General features: G+C 44.7%; 1 protein-coding gene across 1 annotated transcript; it reads left to right on the top strand.

Moving 5' to 3' along the window:
* Positions 1-16,385: 16,385 nt before the first annotated feature.
* LOC127674454 (uncharacterized) lies at positions 16,386-17,828 on the top strand. Its single transcript, XM_052170233.1, has one exon. It carries the CDS (start codon positions 16,386-16,388, stop codon positions 17,826-17,828), a length of 1,443 nt encoding a protein of 480 aa, XP_052026193.1.
* The last annotated feature ends 859 nt before the right edge of the window (positions 17,829-18,687 follow it).

The raw sequence follows: 18,687 nt of genomic DNA, 5'->3' as shown, positions 1-18,687 counted from the left end.
TCATATATGAAAGACCTGAAGCTCACAGATTTTGGTAATGTGCAGTTTCACACAACTAGTAGACTACAGGGCTTGAACAAAGGCCATTGGTGTGATATAGTAGCCGATACTAGGATAGCAACGTCTCCTTGGTTCCTGTGCCTGTTGGATTGGAGGACTTTGATCTATCCCTTCACTTTATGGCAGTGCTGGGCCTTATATTTAATGCTATGATTTTTTTTTGTAGACAAAAGATAGAGGAATTTCGTTTCCTAATCTATTGAGCCACCTCACTTCTTTTTCTATAAAATGCTTTATTTTTCCAAATTTGTAGTGGTTTGATATTGGTTTACAAGGAGACTTAAGAATGCATATCATTTAACTTTTTTTGAGTTTTCCAAACCCATTTGTTTACTAAGGAATTGATTTGCCAAATAATAACAATTAAACAACTTCAGCTTTACAAGATTCTATCATATCATTCCCTATATTGGTGGTGCCAGGTCTTTCCCAAACAATATAAAGATTCACTACTCAATTTTCCCACTGAACATGGTGTTATCCTTAAGCTGGAATTCATGCAGATCTAATGGGTGAACGAAATTGTTCTCCTTTCCATTTTCCTGCTTACACTGTGAGTTTAAGGATCCAATTTTGTATGTGCTTCAACTTGACGTTTCTGTGGTGACTAATGATTGTATCCGGTTTTCCATGGGCTATCCCTTTTTACTGATTCTTTGTGAGTTTCACATCATGCACTGCAGTACCACTCATCTCCCCATCTCCTTGTATCCCACTCTATCCTTGAACCTCTCCCCCAAAATAAAATTCACACATCCACACACACACACACACACACACACACAGTATAGAAAATATATCATAGTGTGCCATACACATTATATCTTTTTGTCCACACATCTTGATTTGCAAATGTTCATTGCAATGAGTCATTGGTCTGATTCAAGGTCTCTGGTTTCTGTGACATCATCAGTTTTGGATCCACACCAGGACTCCTCCTGCTTATCCTGTTGTTGCCCTGTGTCGTGGAGATCCTGCAGCTTTAGATCAGCTGGACTGGCCTTTTCACTCACCCCAATTGTTAACAAATGATGTAGATTTGGGAGTGGGTGAAGTCAAAGCTGTGGATCTGAGCCTTGTTACCTAAGCTGGTCAGTCTGCTAGCTGTTCCTTATTCATTCCACCAGGGGGAGCTTTCTCCGGCTAGCAGAGCAGTGCCAGTGCCAGTGGCAGCAGTGGTGACAGGCTGAGCAGCAGCAAGCAGCTGAGAACCACGGTTGGAGCTGCCAGTCAAGCAGGCAGTGGGAAGTAGCTGCACTCAACAGCAAGTGCCTATGGGTAGCTGTGGACAGCCGGTAGCTGCAGCGGTTGTATCGGGGACATGAGCCAGGCCTGCTAGGTAGATTCAAGGTCCAGCAATGAATTCTTCGGGGAAGAAAACTCTTCCCAAGAGTGTTATAGCTCAATAAAACAACCACTGTCGTGAAATTGGTGAAATTACTCATGCACTCATGTACTACACACCATGTAGATAGACAGGGACCTTATAAATATGTTGGGAGTAGTGTAGGATCCAGGGATAGATGCTGCTCATTGGCTGTCTGGGATGCTCTATTTGCATGGGAAGGGACTTCGGGTGTTGGTCCTACATGACAGGTAGTCATGGCCCTCTCAGTGGGGCATCCTGGTCATGTGTTCAGGAACAAGTAGAGATTGGCAGGGAGCTGGCCCCACGCCTGCCCTTCTCAATTCTGAGATTCCCTGGGGTTTGGGCCTGCTCAGCTTTACTAGTTCTTCTGTTTTGTGGCATGGTGTTGTGGCAAATGTGCCCCACAAGACCCTGATGAAGTATGTGCAGGATATGGCTGTCTTACCAGGTAAGATATGCCTCAAATAGAGCCTCCAGATTAGGTGTAGGTTAACTAGGTCCTGGGCTCTGGAAAAAGCGATTCAGAATCTGGTTTACCATGGAGATTAGATGTGGTATTGGAGGTCCTGGTAGGCTTGGGACAGTCAGAGTAGAACTTGGCAGAATTGGAGACTTTGGGAACAGCTTGGGCAAGAGTGACCAGACTAGGTCAAGAAACTGGTGTGGGACCCAGGCTAGCCTGGGCATTGGGAAGAGGATAAGGTGAACCCACCTGGCTAGACTCGGCCAAAGGATCCTCATTTTTTTTTTAAAAAAAGATTTGTCTGTCGGTCTGTTTTATGTGAGTACACTTTAGCTGTCTTCAGACACACTAGAAGAGAGCACTGGATCCCATTACAGACGGTTGTGAGCCACCATGTGGTTGCTGGGAATTGAACGTAGGACCTCTGGAAGAGCATTCAGTGCTCTTAACTGCTGAGCCATCTCTCCAGCCCGATCATGATATTTTTAAAGGAGAGATTTTGTGTCTAATCCACTAGATTGAAATACGTAACTAGAACAATAAAATGTCTCAGAGGCAGAGGAAAGAATGAAGGAAAGAGCGAAAATACTGGTAAAATGGTGATTACATGTGCAAATCAGATAAAATCAAAAGCTAATGTGTTCATATTCCATCATTCTGTACAATTTCCTTTTAGAAAATTATAGCCTTTTTAATGTAAATATATGAGGCCAAATCTGAGGTTTAATGAAAAAAATAGAACAATCTTGTGTTTTTCTAAAGAAATATCTGTCCATGATCTCTCTGCCTTGTTATGATTTCCCTATAGTACAGAGAAATTGATCATATAATGTAGTATTTCCCAGTGATTTTGTAACCCAGGAATATGAATAAAATGAAAGAGATTCCTAAAATAGAAGATACAGAGCACGTCAGGCAGGGTTCACAGACAGCCTCCATTGACTGGGACTAATTTCTCCTTTGGAAGGCTCTGGAAAATGAAGACCTTGGTCTCAGGCCTGGCTGACTCCAAACCTTGAGATGGAGGATTTTCTAAGTATGTTAGGTACAAAGTGAACACCCTGAATAGTGCTAAAACTACAAAACCTCTCTCAGTGGGACCCTTATATTATTCTCAGTCATACATTAGAGATTTCAGGCATAAATATAAGACAAAACTGCCTTCAAACCCTGCTTAGCAGAAGAAAAGTCCTACTGTGAGTTAGGACTTCCAATGAGAAATCCAACACACAGCAGCAATCTGTCTGACATTTCTGGAGTGGAGACAGGTGGTTGACGAGGTCAACTATGCTTTTTGTTTGTTGTCCACTTTTTTTTGTTTTGTCCTCAGGCCTTTTTCCTGGCCTAGTTCTTGGCCAGCAAGCCCCTGGATCTGCTTATGTCTGCCAGCCCAGGGCTAGGATTACAAGAGCACACCACACTCAGCTTCTGGGAACTGAACTCTGGTTCAAAGGTATATGCTTTGCTGACTGACATGTCTTTTCAGCTCTTGTCAGCCACATCTTAGAAATGAAGGATATTTGTGGAAAGATAAAGAAAGTCACCTTCAATCCCATTAATGAGAGCTACACAAACGGTAGAGTCTTAAATTATTTATTTACTTTACACCACATCGAGCTTCCCCTCCTTCCTCTCCCCCCTCCAGTCTTTCCCTCTCACCTCTCCACCCCTCTTCCCCTTCTCCCCAGAAAAGGTGAGGCCTCCCATAGATATCAACCATCTTTGGCATATAAAGATTCAGTAAGACTAGGTGTCTCTTCTACTGAGGCTAGACAAAGCAGTCCAGTTAGGGGAAAGGGATCCAAAGGCAGGCAATGTAGTCAGAGACAGTCCCTGCTTCTGCTATTCAGAGTCCCCACGAAGACCAAGCTGCACATCTGTTACATATGTGTGTAGGGAGCCTAGGTCTTTTCCCATGCATGCTCTCCAGTTGGCAGTTCAGTCTCTATGTTCTTGTAGACAGAACAAACTGTAGGTAGGAAATTTTGTGGCTGGATTGGTGCGCTGGTCCAGCTATTGGAAGTCTTGCCTGGTTACAGGAGATGGTAGCTCCATATTCCCCATTACTGGGAGTCTTAGCTGGGGTCACACTTATGTATTCCTGGGAGTTTCCATTGTCCTATGTTTCTAGCTCATCATAGAGATGCCATCTCCCAATCCAGTTGTCTTTCTGAGTACACACACACTCTCTCTCTATTCTCCCCCATCTCATTCCTCTTGTTACCATCCCCAGTGCTTCCCTCCCATGTTCCCTCCACCCTAACGCCCCATGTCTAATCTAGTTCTCCTTCTCATTGAAATTCAAGCACCTGCCACTTTGGGCCTTCCTTGTTACTTAGACTTCTTTTTTATAGGAATGACTTTAGGGTCAATAAATAGGAAGTCTCAGACCCTGCTAGACATCTAATAAAGTACAGTGAAGGAGAACTGAGGTCATAATGTACAAATGAATATATGAGAAAACAAGTGGCCTGGCCCCTTGGTCCGTTGTATTCAGTCCTTTAAGGAGAAAAGAACGAGGCAGAAGATTTCATATGGTTTTAAAGAACTGAATTAATTTTAGAGCAGTTGTAAGTTTACGAAAACCGGAACAGAATGTGGAGGGTTCCTGTACAACTTGAGTTCCAAGATCTATCCAACCTCCCTGCTCTCAGCATCTCACAGTATAGTGGCACATTTCTTATACATTAGTAAATTTGTATTTACATATCATTATATTAGATTCTAAAGTCCATAGTTTATGTGATACGTCACTTTTAGTGTTATATATTGTATGGGGTTTTGATAAATTTCATAATTTATATTCATTAAAGCATCACTTCACTGAAACACATGCCTTACTCTCTATGTTCATGTCACACTTCCCTCTGAGTGCTAGTTACTGCTGACATTTCACTATCTCCATGGCTTTGCCTTTCCCTATAATCTTGGATAGCATATTCACCATGAATCGTCTCCATATTGATTTCTTTCACTAAGTAATATGTGCATAATTTTCTTTTGTATGTTTTCATGGCTTAATAACTCATTTATTTTTTGAAAAAAAAGTCAATTTGTGGCGCCTTTAGCATACAATATTTGTTTAAGTTGCATCCATTTGAAGTAGTTAAGTCATAACTAGAGGACAAATCGCTATTTTTAAACAACATAGTTCAAATGTACCACGAATTGATTTGATCACAAACTGACAAACATCATGATTGCCACCAGTTTGGGCAACTACAAATAAAACTGTCATACATCATTCTGTGCAGATTATTGCATAGATGTTGTTTTTTACTTACTCAGGTATATATCAAGGAGCATAATGGTTGTACTCTATGGTAAAAGTCTGTGTGTAGAAAACATCCAAATTGTTTTCCAAACTGATTGTACCATTTTCCATCCTTACCAGGGATGATCATGGGCTTTTGTTGCACAATATTTAGGTGCCTACATCACTTATACTTCAGTTCACACTCTTGTCATGTGTCTTTGACTAGTCATTCTGTCTCAAGATGATAAGGGCCATGTCCACGCTTGTGAGAACTACTCCTAAGCCCAAGCTGAAATCCAGTGTCTCCAAGTGTCCCCAACTCCTACTTTTTCCTACCTTTCTGTCTTGGAGGATATTTTCAGAGCAGAGCTGTTACTGGCATTTTCTAACATGCTCATTTTTATTTTATTTTGCATTTTCCTAGGGCATGTGATGTCAGGACATCCATATTCATATTCTGTATCTTTTGGGGAAACATCTTTTCTGATCTTTTCTCCATTTTATATTGAATTTTGTATTTATCACTGAGTTGTAGATACTCTCAAATATTACGAAGCAGCCCTTTATCAACTAGTTCCTTAAAAAAGTTTTATTTCTCCAAGTTTGTGAGCTGTCTTCTTATTCTCTTTATGATATTTTTGGTAGGGAAGGGATGTGTTTTAATTCTGTGATGGCAAATATATCATTTGGTGCATGGATGCCCATTGTTCTTTGCCTCAGGTCTAGAGGAAATGAAACCATTAGTCTTAATGTGCAGTCATCAGTGAACAAGAAGGACCATGACCCTGCAGGGTGCTTAGATGAGGACACTGAGTAAGGACTTAGGGCCCGAGGAGCTCAAGACAGGCAGGGTCTACTGAGCTATCATCACTGCATGTTCCTTGGCAGGGATGGTTGGATGATTCATGCTTACACTTCCTTGTTCAGGTTCCAGAAAGCTTCTTTTCTCTGGGAGAGAGATGGTGAGAATGATAACTCCTTTTATTTACTTTTTATTAAGAGTATGCAGTTTTATACATAATAGTTTCAACATAATATTTTATATATGTATTAAGTATGTAATCATATGTGTCCTGCATTCATTGGATCTTATCCCACTCACCATCCTTATGTTCTCCTTTGCCCCCAATATTTCCGTTTCTACTTTAATGTCTTTTCTTTTTAGTCTAGATATTTTTGATGAAAGGAAATATTTCGTGTTTGTCTTTCTGGCTTTGACATATCTTTTGTGATTTTATCTATCAGAGCAGTTTATAGGGTCTTTTTGTTGTTGTTGTTGCTGCTGCTGTTTGCAACAGGGAGGAATCACCCCAGAATCCCATACACTAAACAAACCATCTACCACTAAGCACAGGAATTCTCAAAGAAACTTTCAAGTATGAGCTTCAGAGCCAGGCAAAGTAGCACACACCTGTAATCCTAGCACTTGGGAGGCTGAAGTAGGATATCTGCAAATTTGAGGCCAAATTGGGTTATCTAATGAGATTTGTCTCAACTAAATAAACAACCCACAGAAATAAATTGTCAACCTCAGAGCTGTAACAGAAAGGAAGGCCAGGTCCTGTCAAGAGTTAACATGAAATTACTGAAGTCAAACTTAAAGAAACATCAGCACTCTTCAACAGAGGCTGTGTCTTATTGTCTATCAAGTACAAACTGAATAAGACAAAGAAATCAGTTGGATGCCAGAACAATGCTTACCCTGAAACCTGCAGGAGAATCTTCCTAAAAGAAAAAGTAATATCTCCTGATGCACTGGCTCACATGACCTCATTGTGTTCTATCAAAGTAACTGAATCACCTTCTCTCTTCTTTATTTTATTTTATTTTTTTTAAGATAGAGTCCCATTGTGTGGACCTGTTTGACTTAACATTTGCTACATAGACCCAGAAAGCCAGTGTAAAACTTTTAGAGATTAACCAGCCTCTACCTCCAAAGTACTGCTGGGATTAAAGATGTACACTACCACACCAGGTTATGACTTTAAAGATGAGAAGAGTAATGACTTTTTGCAGATGTTCCTACTACATGGACCAGTGTTGAGACTTGTATTAGAAGAAAGCCTATGAAGACAAATGGGAAGTGAAAGCAGCATAGATGTATAAACTAAACACTTATCACTTATCATAGAGCATAAAGTCCATGGCCTGGACTTCTGGCACTCACTTATTAAACTCAAATTGCTCATATTTTCTACAAGCCTGCAAGTTTCATAACTCCAGAAGAATGTGTTGTGCTCTTGCTAGTCTAGAGCCTTAGGTCACATCCCATGAACCTGTCCCTCTAGATACAGCCAACAGCTCCCTAGGCAGATCCTGGTTGACCTGCTCTGTCAAGTAGCTTTGGATATCAAAAATCTCTTTTACCCAGAAGTCCTTGGAGTGGATAATAGTTGAATGGTGCCTATGACTCTGAGGGCACTGAGATCCAGGACTCCTTCCTTGGTAGTAGCCAAATAGGTATCTCTTGAGCACTACCTTTTTATTGATGATATACTCCAGCTTAAGAGCATTCTTTCCAAAGCCTGGTCATAGGAATCTGCGTGGCTTCATCTTGCAGGAACCAGTTGAAAAGGAAGATAGGGAACAGCCAGGTTTCTTTCGGTCTCTCTATGATCAGTGAGTGTTTCAGGTAGTGTCCAAAATTTAACCAGAAAAAATCCACATGACAAATTGATGTCTTACATCTGTTCAGCAGCTGCAGTGGACTTTGTTAACATGGAGCTATCCACAGATATCCCGTGAGTCTAGGTGAAGGCTTCATACACTAGGCATACCCTTTTGGATCTGCAGCCTCCAAAAATGATGGCATCAATAGAGACTTTCTCTGGGGCTTCCCAGGCTGGTTTGACAGTGGGAACCAAGATACAGGTTCATGAATCTCCTTGTCACCAGGTTTCTAGGGCTTTTCCATCCAGGAAGCTTTGGTGATATCAGATGGAAGGGACAATACCCACAGAAGCCATCATTGGTCCTAACTACATTGGTCAAAAGGGTTACTCTGCTGGTCTGCACCTCTACCTGTACCCGTGGCATATCAGAAAGCCTGCTACCCAATCCCACAGCCCTGCTAGTCTCCCAGAAAGTCTGCTCTAAGCAGGGACACAGGTGAGACCCTTTTCCCAATATCCACACTAGCGGGAACTTCTACAGAGCCCAGCAGACATAGGGTATGTCCTGCCCTGCCAGAGCTCCATCGCCCTTCTGGTTATTACCTCCAACTGCACTTAGCCAGATCAGCATGCCTGCTTCCTGACCTCACAGACCTACCTGTCTCCCAGGAGGTCTTCCCTTAGAGCAGGGACACAGGATAACTGATTTAACTAAGGGCATAGGAGGCCAGCTCAACTCAGAAACACAGATGCCCCCAGGAAGCCTGTCTTATCCTGGACCAACAGTTCAACCTGCCTCCAAGGAGGTCTGCTCAAATCTTAGACATCCAGCCAGGTAACACCAGAGATAACCAAATGGTAAAAGGCAAGTGCAAGAACATAACCAACAGACATCAATGTGGTTTGGCACCATCAGAACCGAGCTCCCCCACCACAGCAAGCCCTGGATGCCCTAATACATCTGAACAGCAAGATTGGAGGTGACTGGGAGAGGGCAAAACATTTGGAATGTACATAAAATAATCAATTAGTAATAAAAATGAAGTTGGGAAAAATTGAACCTCAAGAAACTGAAGAAAAACGGGAGTTACTCTGGTTTTTGGCCATGGCATTATGATTGCTGGTCCAAAGTTAACTTTCACTGTCAAACTGCATTTAGGTGCTGTCATCTCCAAAATATTCTACTTTCCTGCTTGGTAATGCAGGCTGCACCATAGCCAGATTTGTTCTTACAGAGGCACTGGGGAACACAGCTGCCACATAACACTTCTTTTGCTCTCCTATTTCAGTTCATGTTTTCAGAGTATATCTAGTGATTGCATTTCAAGGATCCTCTTAGAGCTCCACTTGCTATCACATTTGCTGCAGACTCTCCATGTCCAGGATTTGATGAATGTGTCAAGAGTCAACATGGTGAAAGTGTGAGTTCCTCCAAGTCTCCAACTTTCACCGAGAGCTCACACAAAGTAGAAAAGCAAGAATATTTATGAAGTATCTGCCATACAAATATAAAACAAAAATGCTGATTATAAAATCATCAGTGATAGAGATTTTCAACAAAAAATGCAAAGAGCACCATATTAGTCTCTTTACTGTTATAGTAAAGTACCTAAAACTAATTACCATATAAAGAAAATATGAGTGGTAAATATAAAGTTTTCTCTCGCATCTTGGAAGGGTACCATGACTAAATTACAATAGAACAAATGGAAAAGGAATGATCAAAGTTAAAAAAGCCATGGGTGTGAGTGAGGGGATTACCTCATTTTTTAATCTACTGACACAAAAGCTAATTTAAACCATGAGTATCAGTTGTCCCTTGTGAAGGTAATTCTCCAACAACTGAATTATTTTGGGCTAGATCTAGTTTCTTAAAGTTTCCACCACCTTAATGATGTCAATGACATAATGATGTCATTGGGGACAAACCTTTGGTGAATATTTTTCAACCACATCCAAGTCATAGTGAACACGACTCTGAGATTCATAGTAGAACATGTGACTAATATTTGGTCTTTAATTTAAGGAAGTCAGCTCCTTCCTGTATACTAGTCACTAAGTAAAATTCTATCAATTTGAGAGTCTTATCGGTGGCTTGGGCTTTCTCAAAAAGGAGTGGGGGGGGGGCAGGTAACAACGTCACTAAAGTGCTTGCTATGCAAGCATGGTGATCTGTGCTTGATTCCCAAAACCCATGATTTTAAAAAACTGCTATACCACTCCTGGGCATATACCCAGAGGATTCCCCCACCATGTAGTAAGGATACATGCTCTACTATGTTCATAGCAGCCCTATTTATAATTGCCAGATGCTGGAAACAACCCAGGTATCCCTCAACAGAAGAGTGGATGCAAAAAATGTGGTATATATACACAATGGAGTACTATTCAGCCATTAGAAACAATGAATTCATGAAATTCTTAGGCAAATGGATGCATAGAGCTGGAGAACATCATACTAAGTGAGGTAACCCAGTCTCAAAAGATCAATCATGGTATGCACTCACTAATAAGTGGTTATTAACCTAGAAAACTGGAATACCCCAAACATAATCCACACATCAAATGAGGTACAAGAAGAAAGGAGGAGTGGCCCCTTGTTCTAGAAAGACTCAGTGAAGAAGTATAGGGCAAAACCAGAACGGGGAAGTGGGAAGGGGTGGGTGGGAGGACAGGGGGAGAAAAGGGGGCTTATGGGACTTTCGGGGAGTGGGGGGCTAGAAAAGGGGAAATCATTTGAAATGTAAATAAAAAATATATCGAATAAAAAAATAATGAAAAAAAAAAGAAAATATCATCCTGAGTAAGGTAACCCAATCACAAAAGAACACACCTGGTATGCACTCACTGATAAGTGGATATTAGCCCCAAAGCTTGTAATACCCAACATAGAACTCACAGACCACAGGAAGCTCAAAAAGAAGGAAGACCAAAGTGTGGATACTTTGGTCCTTCTTAGATGGAGGATCAAAATACAGATGGATCACAGGCAACCAATGGACTGAGCACAGGGTCTCCAATGGAGGAGCTAGAGAAAGAATCCAAGGAGCTGAAGGGGTTTGCAGCCCCATAGGAGGAGCAACAATATGAGCAAACCAGTACTCCAAGAGCTGGACTAAATCACCAGCAAAAGAGGACGTATGGAGGGACCCATGGCTCCAGCTACATATGTAGCAAAGGATGACCTTTTCAGACATCATTGAAAGGAGAGGCCATTGGTCCTGTGAAGGCTGGATGCACCAGTGTAGGGGAATGTCAAGTCAGGAAAGTGGGAGGGGGATTGGTAAGCAGGGGGGAGGGATGGGATAGGGGATTTTCAGATGGGTTATAAGGAAAGGGGATACCATTTGATATGTAAATAAGGCAAATATCTAAAAAAATAAACTGAGTTTTTATCTACTCAGAAAAAAAAAACAAAAAAAAAAAAACAAAACAGGTACAGTGACATGCACTCATAATGTCAGCACTGAATGCTGAGACATAAGGGTACTTCCCTAAAGCCTGTTGTTAAGCTAGGCCTGCTTACTTGGCAAGCCTTTCTCGCCCCCCCCTTTCCCCCCCCCCCCCCCGAGACAGAGTTTCTCTGGGTAGCCCTGGCTGTCCTGGAACTCACTCTGTAGACCAGGCTGGCCTCAAACTCAGAAAGAAATCCACCTGCCTCTGCCTCCCAGAGTGCTGGGATTAAAGGTGTATGCCACCACTGCCCTGCTCTTTCCCACCTTTTAATCGGATATTTTATTTATATCAGACAGACCATCCCTACATTACACAATAGTCAATCTAGGGTAGAAGAATAGATAGATTTAAGTAACCCAAAGAGTCAAGATTCCTTTTAGTCTGGTGAGTTATGTTAGTATATGACTGAGTCAATTAGCCATAAAATGAGAATAAGAAATGGTTGCATGTCACAAGACCAGTATAAAAAATAGATGAGATATCCTGTTTGTATATACAATATAAACTGCAAATACTAAGACTATAAATCATTCACTGTAAATACTAAACTTTACTGAAAAGGTACAAAGTATATATAACAAAACATTGTCATCTATTTTTTCAGGGGGTTCACTTTTTTTACTCTTGTATAGTTTCATTCTTTTTCAATTTTAATGATAAATCCTTTGTCACAAAAATAAGATGAACAGCTCCCAAGGAATTGTACTTAAGGTTGACAACTTGCATCTCCATTCACAGAGGAATATCTAAATGCATGTGCAAACACATATATATACTTGTACATATACACAAATATGTATATATGCACACAAATGGACTTCTGATACTTGTCCTGAGTATGTTGTTATAATGGAGTTCTATGAAAGGAGGAAGATAAGAAACGTTGGGGAATCCTGAAAGTTTATCACTCAAGATTCAGGGATATAAATACCAAGAGTAGCAAGAGTTCCCAAGCAGTGAGCCTCAATCCTCTCAATCTGTGTGGAATCCCTGAGCTCTCACACTGAAAACAGCACGATTAAAGTTAAAGAGGTATTGGCCAAGTTTAAGAATACCATTCCCTGGGTCTATCCATCTCATCATGAAGAGACTTCACAAGATGATGGAGAGAAACCTGAGCCAGAGTATAAGCTGAAGCGTCTCACTTCTGCCAGAACTAGGGTCATTCTGCTGTAATGGCTGTGGGATCCTTTCAGTCCCAGTGAAATATGAAGCAAGGTATTCAGTTTTTTATAAAGAAAGCAGCTAGGCTGTTAACTAGTGGGAGACCCAAGTGAATCTGATGGAAACAAAGTCTATAATGTGTTTGTGTAAAATATAAGTGAATTGGATATTTAGAGGCTTTTTCTAAAGTGCTCTTTATCTGAAAGTTTATTTTCACAATTCCACCTTCTGAATGGCACTGATGACAATTTTTTTAATCTATCAGGTTGAACAATAAGAAATTTGATATTGTATAAAACAATTCAAACATATTTACATATGTGTGATCCAAAAAAAAAAAAAAAAAAAAAGGAATGCAGCATCAGAATAATGACTCTGAGAAAAAAAAGAAAACCTGTCCTTCAATAAAGTTAAGGACAACATGAGGCAGTAAAAAATATGAAAATGGTACTAAAATCGTGGCTTTTTGTTTTATTACTTTTAGTCTTTTTTCTAAGAAACTAAGTGCATGTATATAGATTGTGTTGGCTGTTTTAGGAATGTAAGAAAAAGTAACAAATTTCAATTAGTACATATTTGTATTTTGGTTACCTGAATATTCTATGAAAGGATATTAGCAAACACAAAAGAAGCAAAGCAAAATGGCTCAACTCTTGTATATCAAGTGTCTAAAGTGTCAAGAGTCTAAAGAGTGTACATCATACAAGTGGGTGTCTGGATGACCATCTGTAATGATAGCACTGGAGAAGTAAAGACAGACTTCTGGCACCTACTAACCAGTAACACACACAGTAAACTCCATGCCAGTGAAAGACCCTGTCTAAAAAAAAAAAATCATGTTTGACAGTGCATAAGGATTGACACTTGAGGCTGACCAGTGGCATCTACATGTGTGTGCATGCACCTTCATACAGACTCACATCTGAGCGTACACACACACACACACACACACACACACACACACACAGAGAGAGAGAGACAGAGAGACAGAGAGACAGAGAGACAGAGATACACAGAAACAGAGACACATAGAAAGACACTTCAGGAAGATCCTGCTATACCACTCCTGGGCATATACCCAGAGGATTTCCCAGCATGTAATAAGGATACATGTTCCACTATGTTCATAGCAGCCCTATTTATAATAGCTAGAAGCTGGAAAGAACCCAGGTATCCCTCAACAGAAGAATGGATGCAAAAAATGTGGTATATCTACACAATGGAGTATTATTCAGCCATTAGAAACAATGAATTCATGAAATTCTTAGGCAAATGGATGGAGTTGGAGAACATCATACTAAGTGAGGTAACCCAGTCTCAAAAGATCAATCATGGTATGCAGTCACTAATAAGTGGATATTAACCTAGAAAACTGGAATACCCAAAACATAATCAACATATTAAATGAGGTACAAGAAGAACAGAGGAGTGGCCCCTGGTTCTGGAAAGACTCAGTGAAACAGTATAGGGCAAAACCAGAACAGGCAAGTGGAAGGGGTGAGTGGGAGGACAGGGGGAGAGAAGGGAGCTTATGGTACTTTCGGGGAGTGGGGGTCTAGAAAAGGGGAAATCATTTGAAATGTAAATAAAAAATATATCGAATAAAATAAAAAGAAAGACACATAGAAAATCCATAATAGAAGGAAGGTACTTTTTTAGAGAAGCTAAAGAAGAGAAAAAAATGTGAGAGGTTCCAAATGAGGACACCTAGTATAGCCTTCCCTCAATAAGGTAATAGTAACATTTAAGTTGACTGCATGGCAGCCAGATGAGAATGTAGACAGATGTTCAGCGCTGAGATTCTAGGTGGAGAACAGAGAGAATCTCCATCTGGGGCACGCAGACAAAATGTTCTGTGCTCTCTGAGATTAGGAAATCAGAAATCACCAGGAAAATAATGTTTCTTATGAACTGCAAAGTCCATTCAACTGAAAGGATATTTAACTTTTTCATCTCATGCAAGTATGTGTGCCTGCTTGTGTGTGTATGTGGGTGTGTGTAGAAGCAAAGGAGGTATGGAACTCCAGGGGGTGGACACTGGCCATGTGACAGGTTAGTTCCCTCCAAGGGGCTGCAAATCCCCTCAAGCCCAAGGGCCTCTCCTCCCACTGATGTCTAACAAGGACATCCTCTGCCACATGTACAGCCAGAGCCATGGGTCCCTCCACGTGGACTCTTTGGTTGGTGGTCCTCTCCCTGAGCACTCCAGGGGTGGGAGTCTGGCCAGTTGACACTTTTGCTCCCTCCATGGGGCTGCAAACCCCCTCAGCTCCTTCAGACCCTTCTCCAGCTCCTCCATCTGGGGCCCTTCGCTCAATCTAATGGTTGCCTCTGAGCATTCACGTCTGTGTTTGTCAGGCTCTGGTAGAGCCTCTCAGGACACATCCATATCAGGCTCCTGTCAGCAAGCACTTCCCAGCATCCGCAATAGTGTCTGGGTTTGGTGGCTGTTTATGGGATGTATCCCCAAATGGAGCAGTCTCTGGATGGCCTTTCCTTCAGTCTCTGCTCCACACTTTGTCTCCCTTTATCCTCCTGTGAGTATTTCGTCCACCCTTCTAAAAAGCACTGAAGCATCCACATTTTGGTTGTCCCTCTTCTTGGGCTTCAAGTGGTCTGTGGATTGAATTTTTGGCCTTCCGAATTTTGTGGCTAATATCCACTTATCTATGAGTACATGGCATGTGTGTTCTTTTGTGACTGGGTTACCTCACTCCTCCTGATTTTTCTTTTTCACTTTAGCCCTTTTGACTGGTGTGAGGTGGAATCTCAGGATTGTTTTGATTTGCATTTCCATGATGACTAAGGATGACGACCTTTAAAGTGCTTCATGGCCATTAGAGATTCCTCTGTTGCGAATTCTCAGTTTATCTCTGGACCCTAATTTTTAAATGGGATATTTGTTTTTCTTGAAGTCTATTGTTTTGAGTTTTGGTATATTGTGGATATTAGCCCTCTGTTGGAATATATAGCAAGTGAAGATCTTTTCCCCATATATAGCTCATCATTTTGTCCTATTGACACTGTCCTTTGCCTTAGAGAAGCTACTGTGTTATAAGAGGTCCCATTTATTAATTATTGATCTTCGCGCCTAAACGATTGGTGTTCTGTTGGGGATCAACATTGTGTTAAGTTGTGGGTCAGATAACAAATCCCCATCTGATTTCGATTTTCAATACAGATTTATTAGACACAGGTAATCCTTTGTCGGCCTGAAATATCTCCAAACATATTGATTTCTAGTAGGTGGGGCCCTAGTTCAAGCACGGAAGAATTCCGTAGAAAATCTGAATAGGAGAGAGGGTGTGTATAGGCCATTCTCGGGGCCTGTTCCCCAAAAGGAGTTCCGCGTCTTTGTCCTGCTGCTTTGCCCATGGATTCCTGCAGAGGGCGTTCTCTCAGGGTTGCCTCCATGGCCGATGTAGGGGTTGCGGAAGGCTGATTTGGGCTTGGTGGGGATGTTGAGAGACTTGGGTGGATACAGCGAGACATTTCCAGCTCTTCTATCAATCCATACAATAGGAACACTGATTGTGAAGCAGGGTGGTCCCTGAGCTCCGCACCCCTGCCCTTAGCCCTGGGAGACCCCAGGCCAACATCACCGGATCTAGATCTTCCTCATTTCCGTTTGGGCAGGCGCGGGCGAGGATCTCGGGCAGTCTGCACGAGGAGAAGCTGCCACTGCTGCCTCTGCCTCCGCTGCAGCCGCCGGCTTGTCCGCCTGGTCTGCTGAGGGGGGCTTTCTCTCAGGAATCAAGGTAAGGCCCCTGAAGAGAGAAACCCATCATCCACGAGAGAGTAGACCCCAGAAAGTGTTCTTTCCCGACTCTTGTCGCTTTGTCTGTCCTCCTCTATCCCTCACCCTTAACCAACTTCTCCAAAGCCTACTCCATAGCCCTCTTCACAGCAGGCGCTGGAGAGGACCTGGGCCAGGGCTGAGCTAGACTGGAGAGGTATGTCCAGTCAGAAGGTCTCAGATAGTAGACGGGTCCCCATGCCGTCCCCATGCCGTCCCCCCACCTCCACCTCCGCATTCCCCCAAGTCACCCACCTCCGCACGACCCCCATGCCACCACACACCACGCGCGTCTCGTGCCCTCGTGCCTCCCGACTCTTGCAGTCTGCACCGCACGACCCCCCCACCCTTGCGTTCTGTCCCCCAGGACCCCGGCACCCCCACCCAACTCCCCACGACCCCCATGCCACCACACACCACCCGCGTCTAGTGCCCTCGTGCCTCCCGACTCTTGCAGTCTCCACGCACGACACCCCCACTCTTGCGTTCTGTCCCCCAGGACCCGGCACCCCCACACAACTCCCCACGACCCCCATGCCACCACACAGCACCCGCGTCTCGTGCCCTCGTGCCTCCCGACTCTTGCAGTCTGCACCACACGACCCCCCACCCTTGCGTTCTGTCCCCCAGGACCCGGCACCCCCACCCAACTCCCCACGACCCCCATGCCACCACACACCACCCGCGTCTCGTGCCCTCGTGCCTCCCGACTCTTGCAGTCTCCACGCACGACACCCCCACCCTTGCGTTCTGTCCCTCAGGACCCGGCACCCCCACCCAACTCCCCACGACCCCCATGTCACCACACACCACCCGCGTCTCGTGCCCTCGTGCCTCCAGACTCTTGCAGTCTGCACCGCACGACCCCCCCACCCTTGCGTTCTGTCCCCCAGGACCCGGCACCCCCACCCAACTCCCCACGACCCCCATGCCACCACACACCACCCGCGTCTCGTGCCCTCGTGCCTCCCGACTCTTGCAGTCTCCACGCACGACACCCCCACTCTTGCGTTCTGTCCCCCAGGACCCGGCACCCCCACACAACTCCCCACGACCCCCATGCCACCACACAGCACCCGCGTCTCGTGCCCTCGTGCCTCCCGACTCTTGCAGTCTGCACCACACGACCCCCCACCCTTGCGTTCTGTCCCCCAGGACCCGGCACCCCCACCCAACTCCCCACGACCCCCATGCCACCACACACCACCCGCGTCTCGTGCCCTCGTGCCTCCCGACTCTTGCAGTCTCCACGCACGACACCCCCACCCTTGCGTTCTGTCCCTCAGGACCCGGCACCCCCACCCAACTCCCCACGACCCCCATGTCACCACACACCACCCGCGTCTCGTGCCCTCGTGCCTCCAGACTCTTGTAATCTGCCCCACACGACCCCCCACCCTTGCGTTCTGTCCCCCAGGACCCGGCACCCCCACCCAACTCCCCAAGACCCCCATGCCACCACACAGCACCCGCGTCTCGTGCCCTCGTGCCTCCAGACTCTTGTAATCTGCCCCACACGACCCCCCACCCTTGCGTTCTGTCCCCTAGGACCCCTGCACCCCCACCCACCTCCCCATGGCCTGCATGCCACAACACAGCACCCGCGTCTCGTGCCCTCGTGCCTCCCGACTCTTGCATTCTGCCCCGCATGACCCCCCCACCCTTGCGTTCTGTCCCTCAGGACCCCAGCACCACCACCCACTTCCCCACGACCCCCATGCCACCACACAGTACCCGCGTCTCGTGCCCTCGTGCCTCCAGACTCTTGCAGTCTGCCGCGCACGACACCCCCACCCTTACGTTCTGTCCCCCAGGACCCCGGCACCCCCCCCCACCTCCCCAAGACCCCCATGCCACCACATACCACTCTCTTCTTGTGCCCTCGTGCATCCGGACTCTAGCAATTTGCCCTGCACGACAACTTCACCCTTGCTTTCTGTCTCCCAGGACCCAGGCACCCCCACCCACCTCCCCACGACCCCCATGCCACCACACACCAACCCCTTCTCGTGCATCTACACACTTGCATTCTGCCCTGTACGATCTCCCACACCCTTGCTTTCTGTTCTCCAGGACCCCGGCACCCCCCACCTGCCCACAACCCCCATGCCACCAGACACCAGCGGTGGCCCACACCCCCTCGGTCCCATACACCCGTGCTTTCTGTCCTCCATGAGATCCCACAGCAGAGCATAACCCCATGGCTGCTAGTCTTCATGGAAGATCTCCACGGAATCCCCACACCCAGTGCACACTTCACTTGTACCCCATTACCACCTCCCACATTCTCCATGTCCCTCCACACTACTGCGTTCCTCCCCCCTCTCATTCCCCTCCCCGCCCCCGCACCCTCAGAAAAGACCAGCTGGGCCAAACAGATGACCAGCTTTTCCTGTCTTTTTCATGTAGGCCTGAGGAACCATCGCCTAGGAACGCAAGGTGGAAGGAGAGAAAGGACTCTGCTCTCTGACTCACACTCCTGTGGGCCAGAGCACACAAGCCCCTTGACGC

This window comes from Apodemus sylvaticus, chromosome X (assembly GCF_947179515.1).
Source record: "Apodemus sylvaticus chromosome X, mApoSyl1.1, whole genome shotgun sequence".
In the NCBI taxonomy this organism is placed as follows: Eukaryota; Metazoa; Chordata; class Mammalia; order Rodentia; family Muridae; genus Apodemus; species Apodemus sylvaticus.
This window is presented reverse-complemented; position numbering and strand designations above follow the sequence as displayed.

Excerpts from the sequence above, each read along its gene's own strand:
- LOC127674454 (XM_052170233.1), top strand. The coding sequence starts at position 16,386 with ATGCCGTCCCCCCACCTCCACCTCCGCATTCCCCCAAGTCACCCACCT.